Source organism: Neomonachus schauinslandi, chromosome 6, assembly GCF_002201575.2.
Source record: "Neomonachus schauinslandi chromosome 6, ASM220157v2, whole genome shotgun sequence".
In the NCBI taxonomy this organism is placed as follows: domain Eukaryota; kingdom Metazoa; phylum Chordata; class Mammalia; order Carnivora; family Phocidae; genus Neomonachus; species Neomonachus schauinslandi.
The window spans coordinates 137,996,786-138,018,646 of record NC_058408.1 but is presented as its reverse complement, the minus strand read 5'-3'; the positions used below and the strand labels follow the sequence as shown (position 1 = coordinate 138,018,646).

The 21,861-nt window shown below is 33.7% G+C and overlaps 1 protein-coding gene across 1 annotated transcript in view; it reads right to left on the bottom strand.

Annotated features, from left to right (window-relative positions):
* NHLRC2 (NHL repeat containing 2) overlaps positions 1–21,861 on the bottom strand; it is a 52,797-nt gene that overhangs the window by 17,000 nt on the left and 13,936 nt on the right. Inside the window, exons 3-5 of the mRNA XM_021699950.2 lie at positions 14,680–15,135; positions 12,574–12,695; positions 4,608–4,737 (exon numbers count right to left, since the gene is read on the bottom strand). Of these exons, the coding sequence (XP_021555625.1) occupies positions 4,608–4,737; positions 12,574–12,695; positions 14,680–15,135 (708 nt within the window). The remainder of the gene's footprint in view (positions 1–4,607; positions 4,738–12,573; positions 12,696–14,679; positions 15,136–21,861) is intronic.

Below are 21,861 nucleotides of genomic sequence, written 5' to 3'. Positions count from 1 at the left end.
TTATTTTTCATTCTCTTTACCTAATCTATTGCTTTTTCTAAAAGTTCAATTTTTAACTAAACATACATACAAATGGCTACATGTTATATATATATAAAGTTTAATAACTAGAAATCTATGTGCACACCACCAAGCTGAAGAAGAAGAAATTATATGAAAACCTCATGCATCCCTCCATGGTCATATCCCCTCCTTTTCCCACAAGGAACCACTGGTCTAAAAATTTGTGTTTTTCGTTTTTTTCTTTTCTTTTTTAATTTTACCACGTCTGGATGGATCTCTCAATGTACAGCTGACCCTTGAAAACAGGTCTGAACTACATGGGTCCACTTATGCCCAGATTTTTTTCAATCAGTACAGTATAGTACTGTAATTATATTTTCTCTTACGATTTTAACATTTTCTTTTCTCTAGCTTACTTTTTTTGTGAGAATACAGTATATAGGGGTGCTAGGGGCTCAGTCGATTAAGCGTCTGCTTTTGGCTCAGGTCATGATCCCAGGGTCCTGGGATGGAGTCCTGCATTGGGCTCCTTGCTCAGCAGGGAGCCTGCTTCTCCCTCTGCCTCTGCCGCTCCCCCTGCTTGTGTGCTAGCTCTCTCTCTGACAAATAAAAAAATCTTAAAAAAAAAAAAAATACAGTATATAATACATGTAACATACAAACTATGCCTCAGTTGACTGTTTCTGTTGTTGGTACAGTAGGCTCTCAGCAGTTCAGTCTGGGGGGAGTCAAAGTTACATGAAGATTTTTTCCTGCAGGGTCAACTTTCTGTAAAAGAAATCATCTTGTAGTCCCTTCTGCAACTTGATTTCTTACTCAGACGCCGGCGACTTGTCTGCGGATGCTTCTTGTAGCTGTGGCTGTTACTGGCACTGCTGGACAGCCTAATGTACGAAGATACCACAACCCTGAATCTCGTTTTCCATGGTTTCCTCCTGATAATTCCGTCCTCTCTCAAATTCACAACTATGGTAGAATTTCAGGAATATTCTCTTCAAGTGTTAAAAAACTTAAGTTTTTACATGAACAGTTTTTCTCAGCCAGTCCCCTTCAAGTTGTGTTTAATTCCCCATCTGTTTAAACCAGTTGTATGATTACATAATTTATATATACAGTGACCAATTCAATATGAATGCAAATGGAAAGTTGTTTTTATGAAAACAAAGTTGAATACTTTGGAAAGACTCAATAAAAGCAAGTAGCCAAGTCAAATTGTTGAACTAAGTGTGGAAAGACAATTGAAAGAATAAGTTAAAAACATTGCAGCCCTCAGACTTCCTTGCAAGTGTTTCAAAATTCTGATCACATTTAAGGAAACCCAAATAGTTTATTTGGAGTGGTACAAGACTGTCAGGGGCTACATGAAGAAAAGGCTTTGGTCCTACATCAAAAGATTGGCTTAAAAATGTACACTTATAGTTCTTAGAAGAAAGTATTTTTACTTTTATGATTCTCAGATTTTTAAAAAGATTTTTTTTCTAAATGGACCAGTTATCATAGTCAATCACATCAGTAATGGATTCTACTCCATTTACTTCTACTTTTATTTCCACAAATGATTCAGGTAGCTTACAAAGAAATAAATACTGATAAATAAATTTAAAATAAAAAAATTGAAGCAGTAAGTAAATAGGGTAGAAAAGAAAGAGATGCAGCTGTACTCATATCAAAGAATGAATGCCATGTTTCCATTATACTTTGCTAAAGATAATTGGTCTCTAAGTTTTCTGGCAATCAGTACAACAAAACAAATACAATCAGTTACGATATTCAAATTATCAAAGAGCTTAAATCAAACTTGATACTTAGGAAAAAAAGTATTATCTATAATTTAGAGATCAGAAAAAAATTTCTCTAGTAGAGAAATTTATTTCTAAGGTAATGATTGAACTACCAACAAATCCCTATAGTAAAAATCGTAGTAAGTCCCATAGGACTGTGTTTTGATGAAATACGTATCAAACACATATGCACACATACAGACATAAATGTGTTGACACATTTTTAAATGAATGACATGATGCCAAAATACTATTTAGTAAAAACAATTGTAAGAACAAATATTCTGTAATCCAATTTCCCTAAACTCTGACAATATACATTAATCCAGGATTAGATTTTAGAGTAATTATTGAAAGCAGTGGCTCTTAAAATGATTTTGGGTAATGCACTCTCAAATTCTGATGAAAATCTGACCAATTCCCCCAAATCTTATATAGAATTTCTGAGAAGTTTAAGAATCTCAAAAAACCTAACCAGGAATGCCTGGGGTATATGACTCAAGGTTAAAAACTCTTGGACTAGAGTCGTCATTATGATTATAGGTCCTTCATAAAGTGCTTGAAAACCATTTTCTCTGAGCATTTTGAGAGGTGTTAAGCTTAAGTGCATTCAAGATTACTCCTTTTGCCAAGTACCTGGAGTGAAGCTATTCTAAGCTCTAAGTGAAATGCAGAGCCATATGCTCTTAATGATCTGTTGAGCTAAGGTAGGACTCACCACTTCCTTTACTGAGAACTGAGCTTAATAAAGACATAAGTCTCAGCACATTATTCAGTTGGAAGCTGAGAGGGTACTTGTCTATAGACCCAAGATTTTCCTTAGAAAGCAATCTGGGTGCATTCTCAATAGGAAATAAACAACCAGAGATTCCATGCTATAAAGTATGAAAAACTTTTAGCCTAGAAAAAAATGCTTAAATAAATCCAACTAAATATCCAGTAAAGTACACCCTGTTTTTAAGCAATGTAATATCTGATTTATGTGACAGAATGAATTACTAGTCTTAATTCTTCACTCCTCTGTTGTACTATTACACATTCATACCCTTACCAGAGCCTCACTGTAGGCAAAGTGTGTATCCCTGCCCCATGACTTTGGGCTTAGTCATGTGACATGCTTAATAACAGTCGGTAAGCAGTTAAGACATGAGCAAAGGCTTCAAATGTGTTTAACTGGGCTTACTCTCTTGTGCTCCTGCCTTCTGACAAAAGAATATGCTTCAGACAGCTATTGGTTCACGGAGGTTGAGAAACAGGGTAGATCTAGACCCAAGAAACAGCCTGGAACCAAGCCCAGGCTTAGCCTTGATCAGCTGAACCCCAATCCTATATAAGAGTAAGAAATAAAGGTTTAGGTTTGTGTGAGTTTGGGATGATTTCTTATGAACTGTTATTGTGGCAATTACTAACAAATACAGTACATACAAGTTGTAGGTTGCAAAATGTAAATATCTATAAATGAATTGCTATGTGCACTATTAGCTTTAATTTCCCAGGGGCGTACATGCTAAGGGGAGAAAAAAATTTTTTTTCCCATGAGGGAGGGTGACAGTATAGCAAAGTAACAATTCTCATCCACTTTGACTATTTTACTGAGAGAGATGTTTCAGACTATTTTTCTGTCTATAAGGTTTATGTTCAAATAGCTCAGTGTATCAAAGGCAAGGAGGCAGGACGGACAGATAAGTCCTGGTGGGGATGAGTATTTTTAACCCTGAAATTATTTAGAATTGGCCATGCATGGCGACAAAAAGAAGACTGAACTGTAGCTGGTTTTACTACTGTTTTAAAATTCTCTGCATATATCCCCTTATTGATTGATTGTGCCTGGGACACACTGCTCCCCTCCCTTCCCAACTCCTTCTCCCTGTGAGCCACTAAAACAACTCAGGACTATCAGGACACAGAATTCCCAAAATAAAAGTCTCAAAAGTAACTTATGCAAAATACCTAAGTTATTATTAAGTGCAGTAGTACCAGAAGTTCATTCAATTATTTTATGAATATTAAAAGCTTTATAAAGTTAATCACAATGGAAAAAATTAAGGTCTTTGAATTATAACCAGATTAACATCACAATAGGAAATTATCTCAAATGTAAAGCCATTAAACTAAGCTGGTGCTTATTCACTCTATAAATATAATTCAGATCATACAACCACTTAGTACCAAATTCCATTTTCAATGTATTCTACTAACTTTCTTTATTCATTACTCTGGTTTTAGATGTGTAGATGTGTAACTATCTCAGAAGCACTGAGGGCCAATGAAAAATAAGTACTAATGCTCCAAGATGATTTCTAGTCAATTAATACAGGTAATAAAGATTATAAAGACAATATAAATCTCATTATCAATACCTATATAATTCAGTAAAGTTTTTTTTAATTACCCAAATGGAGCTATCACATTTCAATACAAATTTTAATAATCTAAAAAAAGCACTATCATTTCTTGATTTCAAATTAAATAAAAAGGCACTGTTAAACAGCATAGGTCATGAATAATCATTTCAAGTTCTGAAACTACAATCTTTCCAATTTAAGAATATTCAGAACTATATTAATTGGAAACTACAGCTAAGACAAAATTCTTTAACATTAGAGTAATATATAGTTTACTTGTGTATAAAATATAATCTGTAATGTTATATATAACAATACTGCCGGCTTTATTTTTACACAATAAATCCCACCATAGGTAATAAAATTATAAAATAACTAGCAATTAGAATTAATCCAAACGAATGTCCCCAGAATATTTTAAAAATCTTACATTTGTTAAGCAAAGTTTACTTATATTTAGTATTAAAAGTTTACATACCTGACGTTCCAAAAACTACATCCCAAGGAGAACTAATGGGTTGTTCTTCTCCTTGAGCTCCACCTTCTTTATCTGTACCTTGAATTCCAATGCCAGCTACAGTGCTCACCATCTCAGCTTCTAGATCAATCTATAAAAATTAACACATTTTATGCAATGCATGTTACTTTTGTTTTTTTCCTTTTGGTACATGAAGATTTCCAATAGAACATATAGAAAGTTTTTGCAACACAAATACTCTTAAAAAAAAAAAAAAAGCTAAAAAAAAAAAAAGGGGCTAATCAAGTATAGGGTGAGCTTGTTATTCAAATGCACAAAACTCAGTCCTTTTCATTTCCCCACCCATCCATTCCCCCCTTCCTCATCACTGGCCTCTACCAGGATTGGTGTTGATGTCATCTTAACTATAAAATATGTTAAAGTGAAATCTGAAATTTCAAAGCAAAATCTAGAAAGATGCAAGTTTCTTAAAATTAAATGTATTTCAATTATGCTTGACTAGTAATTGACAAATATAGAGCTTAATATGTGCTAGGCACTGATCCAATAATCATCCATCCATCCATCCTCATAATAACCTATGATTGTGATTTTGATTAATATTGAGGAAACTGAGGCACAGATCATAAAGCAGCTTTCCCAAGATCCCACAGCTAGTAAGTCAAAGCTCTGGGATTTAAACCCAGGCAGTTCTAGCTCTACTACATTATACTGCCTCTACTTTATAAACTGAAATAATGAAATCTACTGAAAAAAAGATGCTTGGTTTCATCTCCTGAGATCCTTCCGCCAACATTTTATCATGAAAATTACCAAACAAACATAAAAGTTGATAGAATTTTGCAGCAAACATCCATACACCCACTACCTCCTATCAACACTTCACGTACTTGCTTTATCACATATCTTACTGAGCTATCAATCCCTCAATCCATTTACACTTTTGGATGCATTTCAAAGTAAACTGTAAACATCAGTGCACTGACCTTAAGTATCTCAGCATGCTTGAAATTAACAAGAGTTCCATATTTTTTCAGGTCCATTTTCTTTTTTGGAGCCAAAACTTACAATGAAATGCGCATACCTTAAATGTTCTATTCAATGAATTCTCATAAATGCATTAATCTGTGTAGCCTCAACTTACATAAAGAAATCAAATGTTATCTTCACTCTGTATGTCCCCTTAAGCCTCCTTCCAATCACTCCTACCCCCAGAGGCAAAGAGTATTGTTTTTCCATCATAGATCAGTTGTATCTCTTCCGGAATTTCAGATAAACTGAATCAAACAATATGGACTCTTGTGCGTGAGGCTTCTTTGACTTAACACGTTTCTGAGATTTATTCATACATAAGTAGTTCGTTCCTTTTTCCTGCTGAACAGTATTCCATGATAGGAATATACCACAGTTTATTTACTTATTTTCCTACTGATAGATACCTGGACTATTTCCAGTTTGGGGGGGTTCAAATAGAGTTGCTCTCAATATTGTTGTATAAGTCTTTTGCTGAAGGTATCTTTTCACTTCTCTTGTGTACATACCCAGGACTATTAACTGCCGTGTTATAGGGCAGTTATAGGATTAGTTTGATTAAAAACAAAAAACAAAACTGCCAGAAGGTTTTTTTCTCAGTGGTCTATCATTTCTGTATTTTCTCCAACGATGTATGCAAGTTCCAATTGCTCCACATCCTTGCCTTGCCAAACTATGGTGTCATCAGTCGTTCTTTTTTTTTTTTTTTTGTCAATTTTAACCATTATGGTGGATGTATTTCATTATGCTATCACTTTGCATTTCCTTTTTAACCTGTGATGTTGATTACTTTATGGGTTTGTGGTCATTCTTACATCTTTTGAAAAAGGTCTATTCAAATCTTTGCCCATTTTTTATTTGTAGGAAACTTTATATTTCACAGATCTTAGTCCCTTCATGTATGTTTTGTAAATTTTTGCAACTAATTTCTGACAGCCTGTAGCTTGTCTTCATTTTAACAGTAAATTTTAATAAGTTTTAAATTTTGATAAATTCAAATTTATCATTTTTTTCTTTTATAATTGTTTCTATGTCCTGTCTTTGAGAAACCTTTGCCTACCTGCAAGTCACAAAGATTCTCATGTTTTCTTCTAAAAACTTTATGGTTTTAACATTTACATTTAGGGCTGTGATGCATATTGAATTGATGTTTGTAATATGTGTGAGGTAGAGGTCATGTTTCTTTTTTTTCCCCATATGAGTATGTAGTTGTTCAAGCACAATATGCAGAAATGACTTTCCTTTCTCCCTTGATTACTTTGATGCTTTTTGAAAAATCAAATAACTGTGTAGGTATGAGGTTACTTCTAGACATTCCACTCTTTTTTATTGAAATACACATCTATCCTTATAAAAGTATCACACTGTCTTGACTACTGTAGCATTATAGTAAGTCTTTAAATCACACAGTGTGTCTTTTAACTTTGTTTTTCCAAGATTGTTTTAGGGATAATAAATCCTTTGTTTTGCAACCTCCATGTAAAATATCGGAGTCCGCTTGTCAAGCCTGATGGACTTTTCATTGAGATTGCATTGAATCCACAGATCAATTTGGAGAGAATGGATATCTTAATATTGAGCCTTCCAATCCAATTATTGGATTAATTTTTCTCAGCAATGTTAAATTTATTCTATGTTTTTTTTATTACTGTAAATAAAATTTTAAAATTCTAACCTAATTGACTATTACTAGATATAAAATATACTTTGTTGATCTTTTTATACTGACATTGTATTCTGCAACCCTCCTAAACTCACTTATCAGGTAGCTTTTCTCATAGATTTCTTAAAATTTTCTATGTATGTGACATGCAATTGGCAAATAAAGACAGTTCTTTTTCAGCCTGTATGCCTTTTCTCTTTCTTGCCTTATTACAATGGCTAGTACTTCCAGTATAATTTTTAATAGGTATGGTGAAAATGGGGATCCTTGCCTGGTTCCCAATCTTGGAGGAAAAGCATTCAATAATTTGCATTAAGCATAGCTATAAGCTTCTTGTAGATGCCCTTTATCATATTGAAGATGTTCATTTACATTTCAAGTTTACTAATTTTATCATAAATAGAAAAACATTTAAAAACATTTAATACCTAATCTAGCAATCATATGGTTATTATCTTTTATTCTGTTACTATGGTGAATTACATTGATTTAGTTATGCAGTACCCTCTTGCATTATTTTTAGTGGCTGTTCTATAATCTCCTGAAATTGTAAAGAATATTCATCAATGTAACCTTATTTGTATTTTACTGAACCCAATCTGCAAAAATACAATAGGCAGCTAGGGATGGGTCCTTGAAATATATCTTGATTTAAGAAATGTATCAAAGACTTATTATGATAATTCCTCTTGCAAAAAGCCACAGGTCCAGGTAATGTTACAGGGGAGTTTTATGAATATTCAAAAACCATTAATTCCTATGTTAGACAAATTATTCCAAAAAACAGAAAAAGAGTGAAAACTAATTAGCTTATTTGATGAAGTTGGTGTGACCTTGATTCCAAATCAGGTGAGAACAGCATAAGAAAATACAGAGCCATTTAATTTATGAACATGAATTTTAAAATATTTAATTTGGGATAATCAAATCCAGCTTGACTTTTAAAAAGAATTCATGATTAGGTAAGATTTATCCTGGGAATAAAAAGGTGACTGAACAACAAAAATCTATTAACTCATTACATCAAGGCACCAAGGGCAAAAAACTATATAATTATTTCAATAAATGTAGAAAATGCATTTAATAAAATTATATAATAAAATAATTCTTAGTAACCAGGAAAGTTTAACCTCATGAATAATTTTATTTCCCAAAGTTATAAAAAACATTACACTTCTGGAGAAAATCTACTCCCTTTAAGATTATGAGCATGACAAGATATCCACTATTACTGCTAATGTTTAAAGGCATTTGAGGTTCTTGCCAACAATAAAAGAAAACAAGATGTGTAAAAATAAGAAGGGAAAAGACAAAACTCCCATTTGTTTTGGCAGACAATATAATTATTTATATGAGAAACAAACAGGATTTTACAGGAATGGATGGGCTAATCCTAAAATTTATATGGAATTGCAAGGGATTCAGAAAAGTCACAACAATGTTGAAAAAGAAGAAAGTGAGAGGATTCCTACTTCCTGATTTCAAAACTTATTAAAAGTTACTGCTATCAAAACAGTGTGGTAGAGGCATAAGAACTGATATATATGTCAATGGAATAGACTTGAAAATCCAGAAATAAACCCATGCAGCTATGAATAATTATTTTCCACAAAGTTGCCAAGATTACTCAATGGAGAAAAAACAGTCTCTTCAGTACACGATTCTGGGATAACCGGATATCCATATTCAAAAGAATGAAGTTGGACCCCTACCTCACATCATATAAAAAATAAATAAATTCAAAATGGAGCAAAGACTGAACTGTAAGAGCCATAACTATCAAACTCTCAGAAGAAAACATAGGAGTAAATCTTCATGATCTTGCATTTGGCAATATAATTGTACATAGGACACCAAAAGCATAAGCAATGAAAGAAAAAAATTGGGAATCATCAAGATTTAAAACTCTGTACATCAAAAGATATGATTAAGAAAGTGAAAATGACAACCCACAGAATGTGACAAAGTATTTGAAAAATCACATATCCCATAAGGGATTTGTATCTAGAATGTATAAAGAACTCTTACAACTCAACAAGAAATGCAACCAAGTTAAAAAACAGGTAAAGAATCTGAACACTTTTCAAAGGAAGATATACAAGTGGTCCACAAGGATGGGAACAGATGCTTGACATCTTTACTCATTAGGGAAATTATTATCAAAACCACAGAGAGGCCAAGTCATACCTAGTAGGAGGGCTAGAACTTAAAAAAAGGAAAATAACAAATAATGGTGAAGACAGGGAGAAAATGGAACCCACAAATATTGCAGGTAGAAATGTAAAATGGTACCACCACCATGGAAAAGTTTAGCAGTTTCTTAACAAGTTAAACATAAAATAGAAAACATATAACTCAACAATTCCTTTACTTAGGTATCTACCAAGAGAAATGAAAATGTACATTTACACAAAATTCTTATATGAATTCATTACAACCAAAAATTGGAAACACACTAAATGTCTATCAACTGGTGGAAAAAATGTGGTATATCTATACAATGGAATGCTATTCAGCAATACAAAAGAATAAACTACTGATATGCTACATCATAGTTGAACTTCAAAAACATTGCTCAGAATACAAGCAGACAGACAAAAAGGCCATATATTATATGATTCTATATCTATGACATGTTCAAAAGAGGCAAATTTATAGACAGAGAGTAGATTAGGGCTGGGCCTGAAAGTAGGTATTAACTGTAATTGGGCATGAGGGTTCTTACAGGGGACTGAAAATGTTCTAAAAACAATTTATGGCTATGGTTGTACAACTTGCTAAATTTCCTAAAAATTCTTGAATTATATACTTGAAATGAGTGCTATGTAAAATATATCACAATAAAGTTGTTAGAAAAACACACGCAAATACATTTGTACATATACAAATAGAAAGATTTGAATTAAATGTGCCAGAATGGCTGCCTATAGGTTGTGTTTATGTAGGGGAATAGCAGGGGGAATGAGAGTGGGGCTAAAAAGGAATTTATAAATTACTAAAGAAATTATTCTAAACAAGAGTCAGGTCTGCACGAAACAATGATATTTGTGAAATATGAACATATGATCAATCCTCTGCAAATGAGGTCTTAAACAAAAGTAAACTACAATAAATATTTTTATATATTTAAAAAGAGAAGAAATAATTCCATCTCACTTTTTTTTGTAGACATTAAACTAAGTCATATAATTTAAAAATAAGTTCATGTAACCTAAATTTTTGTGATTATGCTACTTAAAAAGTATTTGAAATGCAATGAATACTCTAAAACCCATTAAGTTCTTTTTTTTCTTAGTTAAAATTTTTTTTATTATGTTATGTTAATTCCCATACATCATTAGTTTTTGATGTAGTGTTCCATGATTCATTGTTTGCATATAACACCCAGTGCTCCATGCAGAACATGCCCTCTTTAATACCCATCACCAGGCTAACCCATCATCCCACCCCTCTCCCCTCTAGAACCCTCATAAAACCCATTAAGTTCTAAAGCAAGAGAAAAACATAGAATTAAAAAAAGACAAGTATACCCTGAATGTTGTGGGCTAAATATCTTACTACTTCAACACCTGGTTAGATATCCATGACACTATGATGAATTACAGAAGCAGACAACCCTGAAAATACAATGATGAAGAAACACTGACCTTTAAGGATTTGGTAACAACAGAAAGGCATTTTTTCCCAAAGTGGGAAATCATGACATACCATAAAATCATTAGTCCTACAAAAAGTTCTGCCTAAAAAGGGCTCTTTTGTCAAATAAATTTAGAAATACTGTACATATATCCCCCCACTAATGTATTCACAATATATTAACATATTAAAGTCTCTAAGAACAAAGTCTCCAAGACCTTTAAAGAATAAATCTGCTTTAATTAACAAATCCACAAAATCCTTGCCTCATATAACATGTTTTCATATTAAGAGGAATACACACTTGAGAAAATATTTCACTAAATAGGTTATTTGCTCAAAAATTCATTCAACAAATACCTACTGAACACTTATAATGGGCCAGCCCCTATTCTAGGTGCTTAAGATTTCAGCAGTAAAAACAAATTTCATGACCTCATTGAAATTTACTTTACAGTGGTGTTACAAGTTCTACACATGTTTTTTCCTATTATTTTACATGATAACATTGCCAAATGGGCACAAATATTAATACAGAAAAAAACTGAGAAAAGCAAGGAAGTATCTGAAATAATGTGTTTTGGCAGGATGGGTTAGATGAACTTAATTATTTTCTAAATAGACAGCAACTTAAAGGCCAATGGATTATAGCCAAAATATTAATATGAAATGTTTAAAATAACTAAGTACTTCTACAATGGGATACTATGTAGTCATATCATTCATGTGACTAATATGGAAAACAAATTTAAAAGAACTGCAGAAGATTATGTATGTACAATATGATTTCATTTGTTTAAAAAAGGATTCTCTAGAGACAGTCTTTTAAATATAAATTTATTTGTATAGGAATAGAAAATTACTGAAAAGGCAAAAATTTTAACAATGGTTAGTTATCTCTAGGGAGCTAGAATAGATGGTACGAGCCTTTTTTACCTTTATGTATTAATTCATGCTTAATAAAAAAGATCATATATAACTTTTATAATGAGGTAAAACAAGGGGTGCCTGGGTGGCTCAGTTGGTTAAGCATCTGCCTTTGGCTCAGGTCATGATCTCAGGGTCCTGGGATTGAGTCCCGCATCGGGCTCCCTGCTCAGCGGTAAGTCTGCTTCTCCCTTTCCCTCTGCCTCCTCCCTGCTGCTCGTGCTCTGTCTCTGTCTGTCTCTCTCTCAAATAAATAAATTAAATCTTTAAAAATTTTAAAAAATGAGGTAAAACAAATTTTAAGACTGACTGGTAAGTATTTCCAGGCAAAGCATTAGAGCTGAAGGGTGGTGGGAGTGGTATGATTTTTTTCCTAGGTTTGAGAAAATTTAACTGAAAAAAGGACAAAGCATCACTCTATAAACAGTGGTAGGAAAATACTGCAAAATGAGGAGCTTTGGGGTGATTAGGCACTTTGAAACAAGGATAAAAAAAAAAAGACTTGATTGATAGGTTTGTCTTCTGTGACTACTACAGGAAAACAAGATACCTAAGAATAAAACTAAAGCAGTCCTCTGAAAAAAGCTGAATAAGGAGGATTTGAAGTGTTTAAGTATCACCCTCTCATTCCAAAAATTTAATGTAGCAAGTAAATACCATTTTTTTCTGATTAGAAGTATTAAAACTTTACTTAAAATTGAAAATTACCTTTCTTATAAGGTGGTTTTCAGTATCTGCTACGTAGATGATATTATTCCTTATGGCTACACCCTGTGGTGAATTAAAAGTTGACTCTGAAAATATTCCATCTTTTCTTCCAGGGTTGGGTCCTAAAAGAAAGATAGCCACAAGACAATTTTTTTCCACTTAAAAAGTTATCTCATAGTAACCCCCCCCAAATATTTTTTTTTCCTTTATTTATTTTTTTATTGTATCTATAGGGGAAGATGGATGTTAGCTGAACCTCTTGTGGTAATCATTTTACAACGTAAATAAATCAAACCAAAATAAATAAATAAAATTTATATTTAAAGCTGGGATTTTAATATAAATAGCATGATACTTTCACCTAAAAACAATTTCCCAAGATACGTTTTTCTCAAGAGTAAGTTTTGCTAATGACAGGGCTTACTGGATAATGGTTACTTTAGGAGCATATATCAGAAGAGAATATATTTTTTAAACTATCTTAATTATCTATTACCTAGACTAGAAAGAGTTAAAAATAATTTTAATCTTTTCACATCTAGATGAATGATTTTTAACAATTTTGGAAGATATACTCCTTTGATAATACAATGAAAATTATGAACCCTTTCCTTAGAAAAATGTATATGCCCATAAGATGTCACAAACAATTTCAAGGGGTTCATAGATCCTGAGGGCCATTCAAGCATTTAATAGTCTATGTACCCCAGGTTAAGAAACCTTCATATTTACTATTTCACTTTGCCACAAAGTTCTATAATATCCTATAAACACTTGGAGAGACAAAGAGTGATTCTGGTCTAATGGCCTACTTCTCAGCTTCTCTAATACATGCAGAGTTTCAGGGGTGGAGAGTATACAACATAAAAACATATAACTGTTATTTCTATGACCAGACAATAAGCCATTCAAAGCCTCTAAGTCAGCACTCCCAAACTATGCTTTGCAGAACTCTACTGTCCTAGACGTTAGAGAAGTAGTATAATGTAGTGGCTAGGAATATGAACTCAAGAATCCAAGTGACTTAGTTTAAGCTCTACCTCTTCCTAGCTGATGATCTAAACCAGTTCTTTATATCTCAGTTTCTCTTCTGTAAAATGGAACTAATAATATACCTACCTCATAGCATTGTGAGGACTAAATTAATACAGGTAAAGTGCTTAGAATAATGCCAGGCATATATATGTTTGCTATTATTACTGTCATTAATAATACTATTATTGTTGTTAATGGGAGTTCCCTGTGGGAAAAAAGGGAGAGTATCATGGTCCCTTTAGATTGGAATACATTGTATAGTATAACCTCTCTTGAATATTCATGAGGTACATAAGCAGAGTAAGAGATGGAATACAGTGACACCACCACCAACAAATGTCTCTTAAACAGATCTAACCAATGTTTCCTAATTGTATCTGACCATAGAATTTTTAAAAATTATTGTAGAATAACTTTTAATTTATCACAAGATACCATTATCCCTAAAAACATGTTTGGGAAAGGTAGCTTGCTGCTGGTTTTTCTGTTTAACAAAGGAAAATAATCATTTACAGCATTTTGAAAACTCTACCATTAAAAACCTTTTAACCATTTAAATCAACCTACTACAACAGATAATTTTTAAGCAACAATTCTTATAACTGCTTGTCATCAACCCAAACATCAAGTTGCGGAAACAAAAAAAAAAACATAAAACACATACTCTAACAAAAATGAAAAAGAAGAAATGTGAAAAATTCAAGAGCTAGGGGAACAATATCTAGGCATCCTAAGAATAGCACCAGGGCTTAGGAATAAGACTAGTTTATTTGCATTAGGAATGCAGATACCCCTACTTTATGTACTAATGCTGCATATGTTACTAAAGCAGGATTGCAAAGAGATGAAATACTCTTCTCTTTGACTATTATGTTACTAGATGTCAATTCAGTCTGAGTAATCAGGATTAATAAGAACGTACTTAACAGATTTTATTGACTATGTAGATGTCAATAAGAGCCTGTTTTAGATCTAAAACCAGGGTGATAAATTTCAATTTTAATACATTTCCTTGAACTATTTTTTTTACTATAAAATATATTATGTATCATAATTAGAAGCAAACTTTACCTCCAATGCTGTACTGAATTTGTCCATTCTTCCAGACGACCAAAATTCTATGATGTCCAGTGTCTGCTATTACCAATCTATTAGAAACATGGTCTACTGTTACTTTGCCAGGGAACAGCAATGGTGAAGGTGGCAAAGAATCTTTATATAGTTTTACTTCAATTTTATTATCTCTGATCTGTCCCTTGTCTTTATAATACTTTAAAGCTATGGAAGTATATAAAAATAATTTATCTTTGTGTCCCTCTCCAATCAAAGAAAATAACATATTTCCACGGGGTCCAAGTATGACCAGAGTTGGCCAGCAGGAAATTTCTAGTTCTTGCCAAAGACTGGCATCTGCATCATTAACCACAGGGTGGGTGATGTTGTATCGAAGAACAGCGCTCTTAATGTTATCCAGGACTTTTTCATTTGGAAACTTAGCCGAGTGAACACCAACAATCAGAAGACCATCTAAATGGGAAAAATTATAAGTTAAATGTTATAAAGTATTAAAGTTTGAATGTCACCATTCACACATTAGGTTATGGGTCATTAATAAACAGTCCAGAGTTTTTATTTTTTTAAAGGGCAGAACTAAAATAGTGTTTTCAACTGCATTTAAACACACATATAAAAAAATTAACATTTGAATCTCATGACAATCTTGATAACTACATAAAAATACATATGATCAAAGTCATGTGGCTATTTCAGGACTGAACCTCTTTGTGTCCTGTATCTAGACAAATTTTTAAAAAATACATTAACTTCTTACGGAGATACTGAAATACTGTTATTATTTCCCCACCTATTATTAGCCCCTTTGAAATTCATAGTGACTATGACTGCTTTTTGCTAGTATTTATTGTCCTATTATCCTCTTAGATTTTTCTGGCCTACCTACATTACAGATTAACAGAACAAATATAAGCAAGATGTTTCTATAAGGTCTTTGATTTATTTAAAATTCCTATTATATGGTTCTTAAAACAAGCCTTAATTGTAGATAACAGAACTACTAAAAACTAAGAACAACATATTTCTACCTAATCAACACAGTGTGTCAAAAAGATGATACAGGAAAAAAAAAAGCATTTGGCTGGATTCAGAGAAAGAACTCAATATTGACTACCAAGGTAACAGAGGTAATAAGGGCTATGTAAATGACAATTTCAAAAACTCTGCACATCAGCATGAAGAAAAAAAACCCACACAAATTAGGGGGTGTAATTTCCTGATAGCTCATCCTTCCATTTGTAACTATTAACTCCCAACAAAACACATACATCACACACATACACATACAGCCCCCCTAAGGACCCAGAAAGTACACAAAAGCAGGTACACTGTTAGCAGGGGGTCAAAACTTGGAGATGCCAACCCTGAAGGGGAGTTTCCAGTTTTCTTTTCTCCTTCATGGCTTTGCACTGAAGGTGGGCCCCAGTTTGGAAGCAATGCAGGTGGCAAAAACAATGGAAACCGCTTCCTGGCGCAAGGAGCCAGGGAGACTGGAGCGTGTGGGGGAAACTCCAAGGGGAAGAGAGCCGGAGAAGGGGACTCCCCATTTCTGAGTATGAACACTCACAAGTCTTGGCTTAACTCCTAAACTATACATGCGTGAGGCAGGCCTACAAAAGTACAGCCAAGGCTTAAAGAACCAAGAACTGAACTGCTGAGCTGATGAAAAGAGAGCAGAGCTGATAGAAGATGAGACAGAACTTAAGAGTCTGAACCAACAAAGTTGAATGCCTATGAAAACAAGTGACAGATACCAGCACCAAAATAAAGCAGAAGTATAAATTAGTAGACAAAGACTTTAAAGGAACTATAACTATGCTCCAGGAGGTAAAGAAAAACATGCTTGAAATGAATGAAATGATAGGAAATACAAACAGAAATAGAAACTATAAAAAAGAACTAAATGAAAATTTTAGAACTCAAAAATACTATATTTAAAATAAATTCCCTGGATGAGCTCAATGGTACAAAAGAGATGACAGAGAGAAGAGTCAATAAACCTAAAAATAGCTCAATGGAAATTATCCAATATAAGGAACACAAAGAAAGAAGACTAGAAAACAAAATGAACAGAACCTCAGGGACCTGTGGAACAGCTTAAATGACCTAATGAATGTAGATTTGGAATCACAGAAGAAGAGGACAAAAAGATTGGGCAGAAAAAAATATTTGAATAATACCAAAACTTCCAAAATTTGACTGAAGATATAAATTTACAGAATTCAAGAAATTCAAGAATTCAAGAAATTCACTCCAAATAGGATAAATTAAAAGAAAATCATGTTGAGACTCACCATAAACTCCAAAAACCAAAGATTAAAAACCAAACCCCACCAACGTTTTTAAAGAAGATACACACAAAAATGACAGTGATCAGTGGTTGTTTAGGCACTGGGAAGAAGGGTGGTGGGGACGAGTGGGAAGGATTACACACTTAAAATATGTGTAGTTTACTGGGTGTCAATTATGCAACAATAAAAGTTTTTAAAAAAAAAAATCATTAGCTCTGGAGTCATACTCCCTGTAATCAAATTCTGGCTTTTACCACTTGCTGAGTTACTTTGGGCAAGTTACTTAACTTCTCTGGGCATCAGTTTTCTTATTCATAAAATTGGGAAAATAATAGTAACTGCCTCTTAGGTCAGTTTTGAGGATTAAAAGAGATAATCTGTGTAAGACATTTAGCATAGTACCTAGTATACTGTAAAAGCTCAACGAATGTTTACTATCTTTTTAAATTTGTAAGTACAAAGATAACCAATAAAAGAAAAATACAGCTTTTTCTAACTATAGCAATTAGTAAAATAAAATAGCAAAGAAAATACATCGTTTGAAGAAACACAACAAATAAAAGCTAATACATATAATGATTATGCATAATAATCATAAGTAAATATGAATGGACTTAACTATTGAAAGAAAAAAATTTGGATACATTCTGTATATCAGAAATACAGCTAAAACAAAGTTAACCAGAAAAGCTAAAAAGAAAGGGGTAGGCAAATGTGCACCAGGCAAACAAAAGCAATACAAGGTCATGATCCTAATATTAGACAAGGTAGATTTTAAGCCCAAAAGCATTAAACATGACAAATATTTTAATGCAAAAAGCATTCACAACATGGATAAAATAATAGGATAAAAGAGTAATGAATATCCATGTACCAATAAAAAAAGCAACTTAATAAAACAGAAAACACACTGCTCTCAGTGTGAACCAGATCAAGCAGACACAAAATAAGATAAAGCCTAATTAACATAATCAGTGAGGTAGATCTTATTGATACATATCAAACTGTACTATGATAATATACTTTCCTCTGAAGTATAGATGAAGTATTTATAAATACCGATCACACAAAGAAAGCATTATAAAGAATACACTCTAACCACAATACAATAAAACTGAATATTAATAACAAAAAACAAAAGGTCCTTTTTTTTTTTTAAGTAGCCTCCACACCCAGTGTAGAGCCCAACGCGGGGCTCAAACTCACGACCAACCCTGAGATTGAGACCTGAGCTGAAATCAACAGACACTCAACCAACTGAGCCACATAGGCACCCAAAAAGGCCTTTTGTTTAGGAAAAACACACTATTTCTGTGTGTTTCTCCTTTACTCTCACAATATGACCACACTCAAAACACTTGAGACATCAGAAATATGGGTTTTTTTCCCCACATTAGGCAACTGTCTGTGACACTGAGTGGGTGTCCCATGATTCAATTCTGATTCTAACCAGACTTAGCGCAGGCACCATAGGTTAAGGGCTCAATCCCACAAGACGGCCCTGCCACGTTAGATGCCAATCACAAGTAATAGGGCCTCAGGTTATCTGCAACTTCTGTTGGACTTGTCTACAAATGAGAGATTCCTTTGACTCTTCTCTTGGATTCAATTATTTGCTAGAACAGCTCACAAAACTCAAGGCAACAGTTGGGTTTATCAGTTTATTATAAAAAGATATGATAAAGGATACAGATGAACATCCAAATGATAGAGATACACAGGACAGGTTGTGGGAATGGGGGTGGAGCTTCCATGCTCTCACCAAGGCCTCCACTCTCCCAGCACCCTCACGTGTTTACCAAGTTGGAGGCTCTCTGAACTCCATACCTTTGGAATTTTTATGGAGACTTCATCACATAAGCATTATAGATCATTGACTCCATTTCTAGCCCCTTTCCCTCTCTGGTAAATGGGGAGTGGGACTGAAAATCCCAAGCTTCTTTTTTTTTTTTTTTAAAGATTTTATTTATTTATTTGACAGAGACATAGCAAGAGCAGGAACACAAGCAGGGGGAGTGGGAGAGGGAGAAGCAGGCTTCCCGCAGAGCAGGGAGCCCGATGTGGGACTCGATCCCAGGACCCTGGGATCATGACCTGAGCCGAAGGCAGACGCTTGATGACTGAGCCACCCAGGCACCCGAAAATCCCAAGCTTCTAATCATGGCTTATTCTTTCCTTCTGGTGATCAGTTCCCATCCAGAAGCCCACCAAAGATCACCTCAGAATAAAACACACTGTTAATCCCCCAGGAAATTCCACGGGATTCAGGAAGTCTGTCAAGAATTGGGGTCAAAAACCAAGTATTGAAACAAATGATGCCCTAGTGCTCTTATCACTTAGGAAGTCACAAGAATTTCAGGACCTCTGTGCCAGGAACCCAGGGCAGAAACCAATATATATATTTTCTATCATCTCACACCTTTCCACTTAGAAATTTAAAAACTCTCTATTAACTTGACAGAAAGGTAAAACAGAAGTCAAAAGTACAGAATTCTAAAAAATAATGAAAATACTAGAAGAAAATTCATAGTCTTCAATTCAGAGCCTTAAATATTTATATCAAAAATTAAAATAGGTAATTAACTACCCTGCTATAAAAATCTAGGAAAACACACAGAAGACCTCGAATAGCCAAAGCAATCTTAAAAAAGAAAAACAGGGGTGCCTAGGTAGTTCAGTTGGTTAAGCATCTGTCTTCAGCTCAGGTCATGATTCCGGGGTCCTGGGACTGAGCCTCACATCAGGCTCTCTGCTCAGTGGGGAGCCTGCTTCTCCATCTCCCTCTGCCTGCTGCTCTGCCTACCTGTGCTTGCTCTCTGTCAAATAAATAAAATCTTAAAAAAACCAAAACTAAACTGGAGGTATCACAATTCCAGACTTCAAGTTATACTACAAAGTGGTAGCAATTAAAATAGTATGGTACTGACATAAAAATAGACACAAAGATCAATGGAACAGAAACCCCAGAAATAAACCCATAATTACATGGTTAATTAATCTTCGACAAAGGAGGAATGAATAGACAATGGGAAAAAGACAGTGTCTTCAACAAATGGTGTTGGAAAAACTGGACAGCTACATGCAAAAGAATGAAAGTGGACCAATTTCTTTCACCATACACAAAAATAAACTCAAAATGGATTAAAGACCTAAATGTGAGACCTGAAACCATAAAAATCCTTGACGAGAACATAGGCAGTAATTTCTCTAACATCAGCCATAGCAATGCTTTTCTAGATATGTCTCCTGAGGCAAGAGAAATAAAAGCAAAAATAAACTACCGGGTCAACATCAAAATAAAAAGTTTCTGCACAGCAAAGGAAACAATCAACAAAACTAAAAGGCAACCTACTGAATGGGAGAAGATATTTGCAAATGACACATCCGATAAAGAGTTAGTATCCAAAATATATAAAGAACAGATACAACTCAACACCCGAAAAGCAAAAAGCCCAATTTAAAAGTGGGCAGAAGATATGAACAGACATTTTTCCAAAGAAGACACCAGACGGCTAACAGACACATGAAAAGATGCTCAACATCACTCATCAGCAGCAAAATGCAAATCAAAACCTCAATGAAGTAATCACCTCACACCTGCCAGAATGGCTAAAATCAAAAACACAAGAAACAAATGTTGGTGAGGATGTGGAGAAAAAGGAACCCTCCTGCACTATTGGTGGGAACACAAACTGATGCAGCCACCATGGAAAACAGTATGGAGGTTCCTCAAAAAATTAAAAATAGAACTACCCTACAATCCAGTAATCACATTACTGGGTATTTACCCAAAAAATACAAAAACACTAATTCAAAGGGATACATGCATTCCTATATTTATTGCAGCATTATTTACAATAGCCAAACTATGGAAGCAGCCCAAGTGTCCATCCATAAATGAACAGATAAACGTGTGGGACAAAGGACATTAAAAAAAAAAAAGGTAATACACACACACACACACAATGCAATATTATTCAGCCATAAAAAAGAATGAAATCTTAACATTTGCAACAACATGGATACAGAGTATAATGCTAAGTGAAATAAGTCAGAGAAAGACAAATACCATATACTCTCACTCATATGTAGAATTTAAGAGACAAATGAGCAAAGGGGGCAAAAAAGAGAAGCAAACCAAGAAATAGATTCTTAACAACAGAGAACAAATTGAGGGTTATCAGAGGGGAGGTGGGTGGGGAGATGGGTGAAATAGGTGATGGGGATTAAAGAGTACACTTATGATGAAAATTTAAAAAAATAAAAATCTAGGAAAACAAAATAAATCAAAAGAAAGCACAGAGAAAGGAAAATAAAACCAGGAATTAATGAGGTTCAAAACAAAATCCAACATCTATTCCTGATTAAGAATAATAAAGAAATAAAGAGAAATACAAAATAAATAGGAATTGATGGATATTTTCTTTCAGAGGAGAGGGTAAACTCATTCACATTTATTGATACAACTGGTATGTCTGATCTAAATTCTTTCATATTTTCCTCTATTGTAATTTCTGTATATATTATATTTGTCTGGGTTTCTCTATATGGTGTCTCCTTTTTTGTAAAAAAAATTTCTTTGGGTATAAAGAAGATGTGAAATATATATACACATATATGTATACATAATATTATTCAGTCATAAAAATGAATGAAATCGTGCCATTTGCAACAACATGGATGGAGCTACAGAGTACAATGCTAAGTGAAATAAGTTAGAGAAAGACAAATACCATATGATATGTGGAATTTTAAGAAACAAGCAAGCAAAGGAAAAAAGAGAGAAAGAGACAAACCAAGAAACAGACTCAACTACAGAGAACAAACTGATGGTTACCAGAGGGGAAGAGAATGGGGGGATGGATGAAATAGGGGATGGGGATTAAGA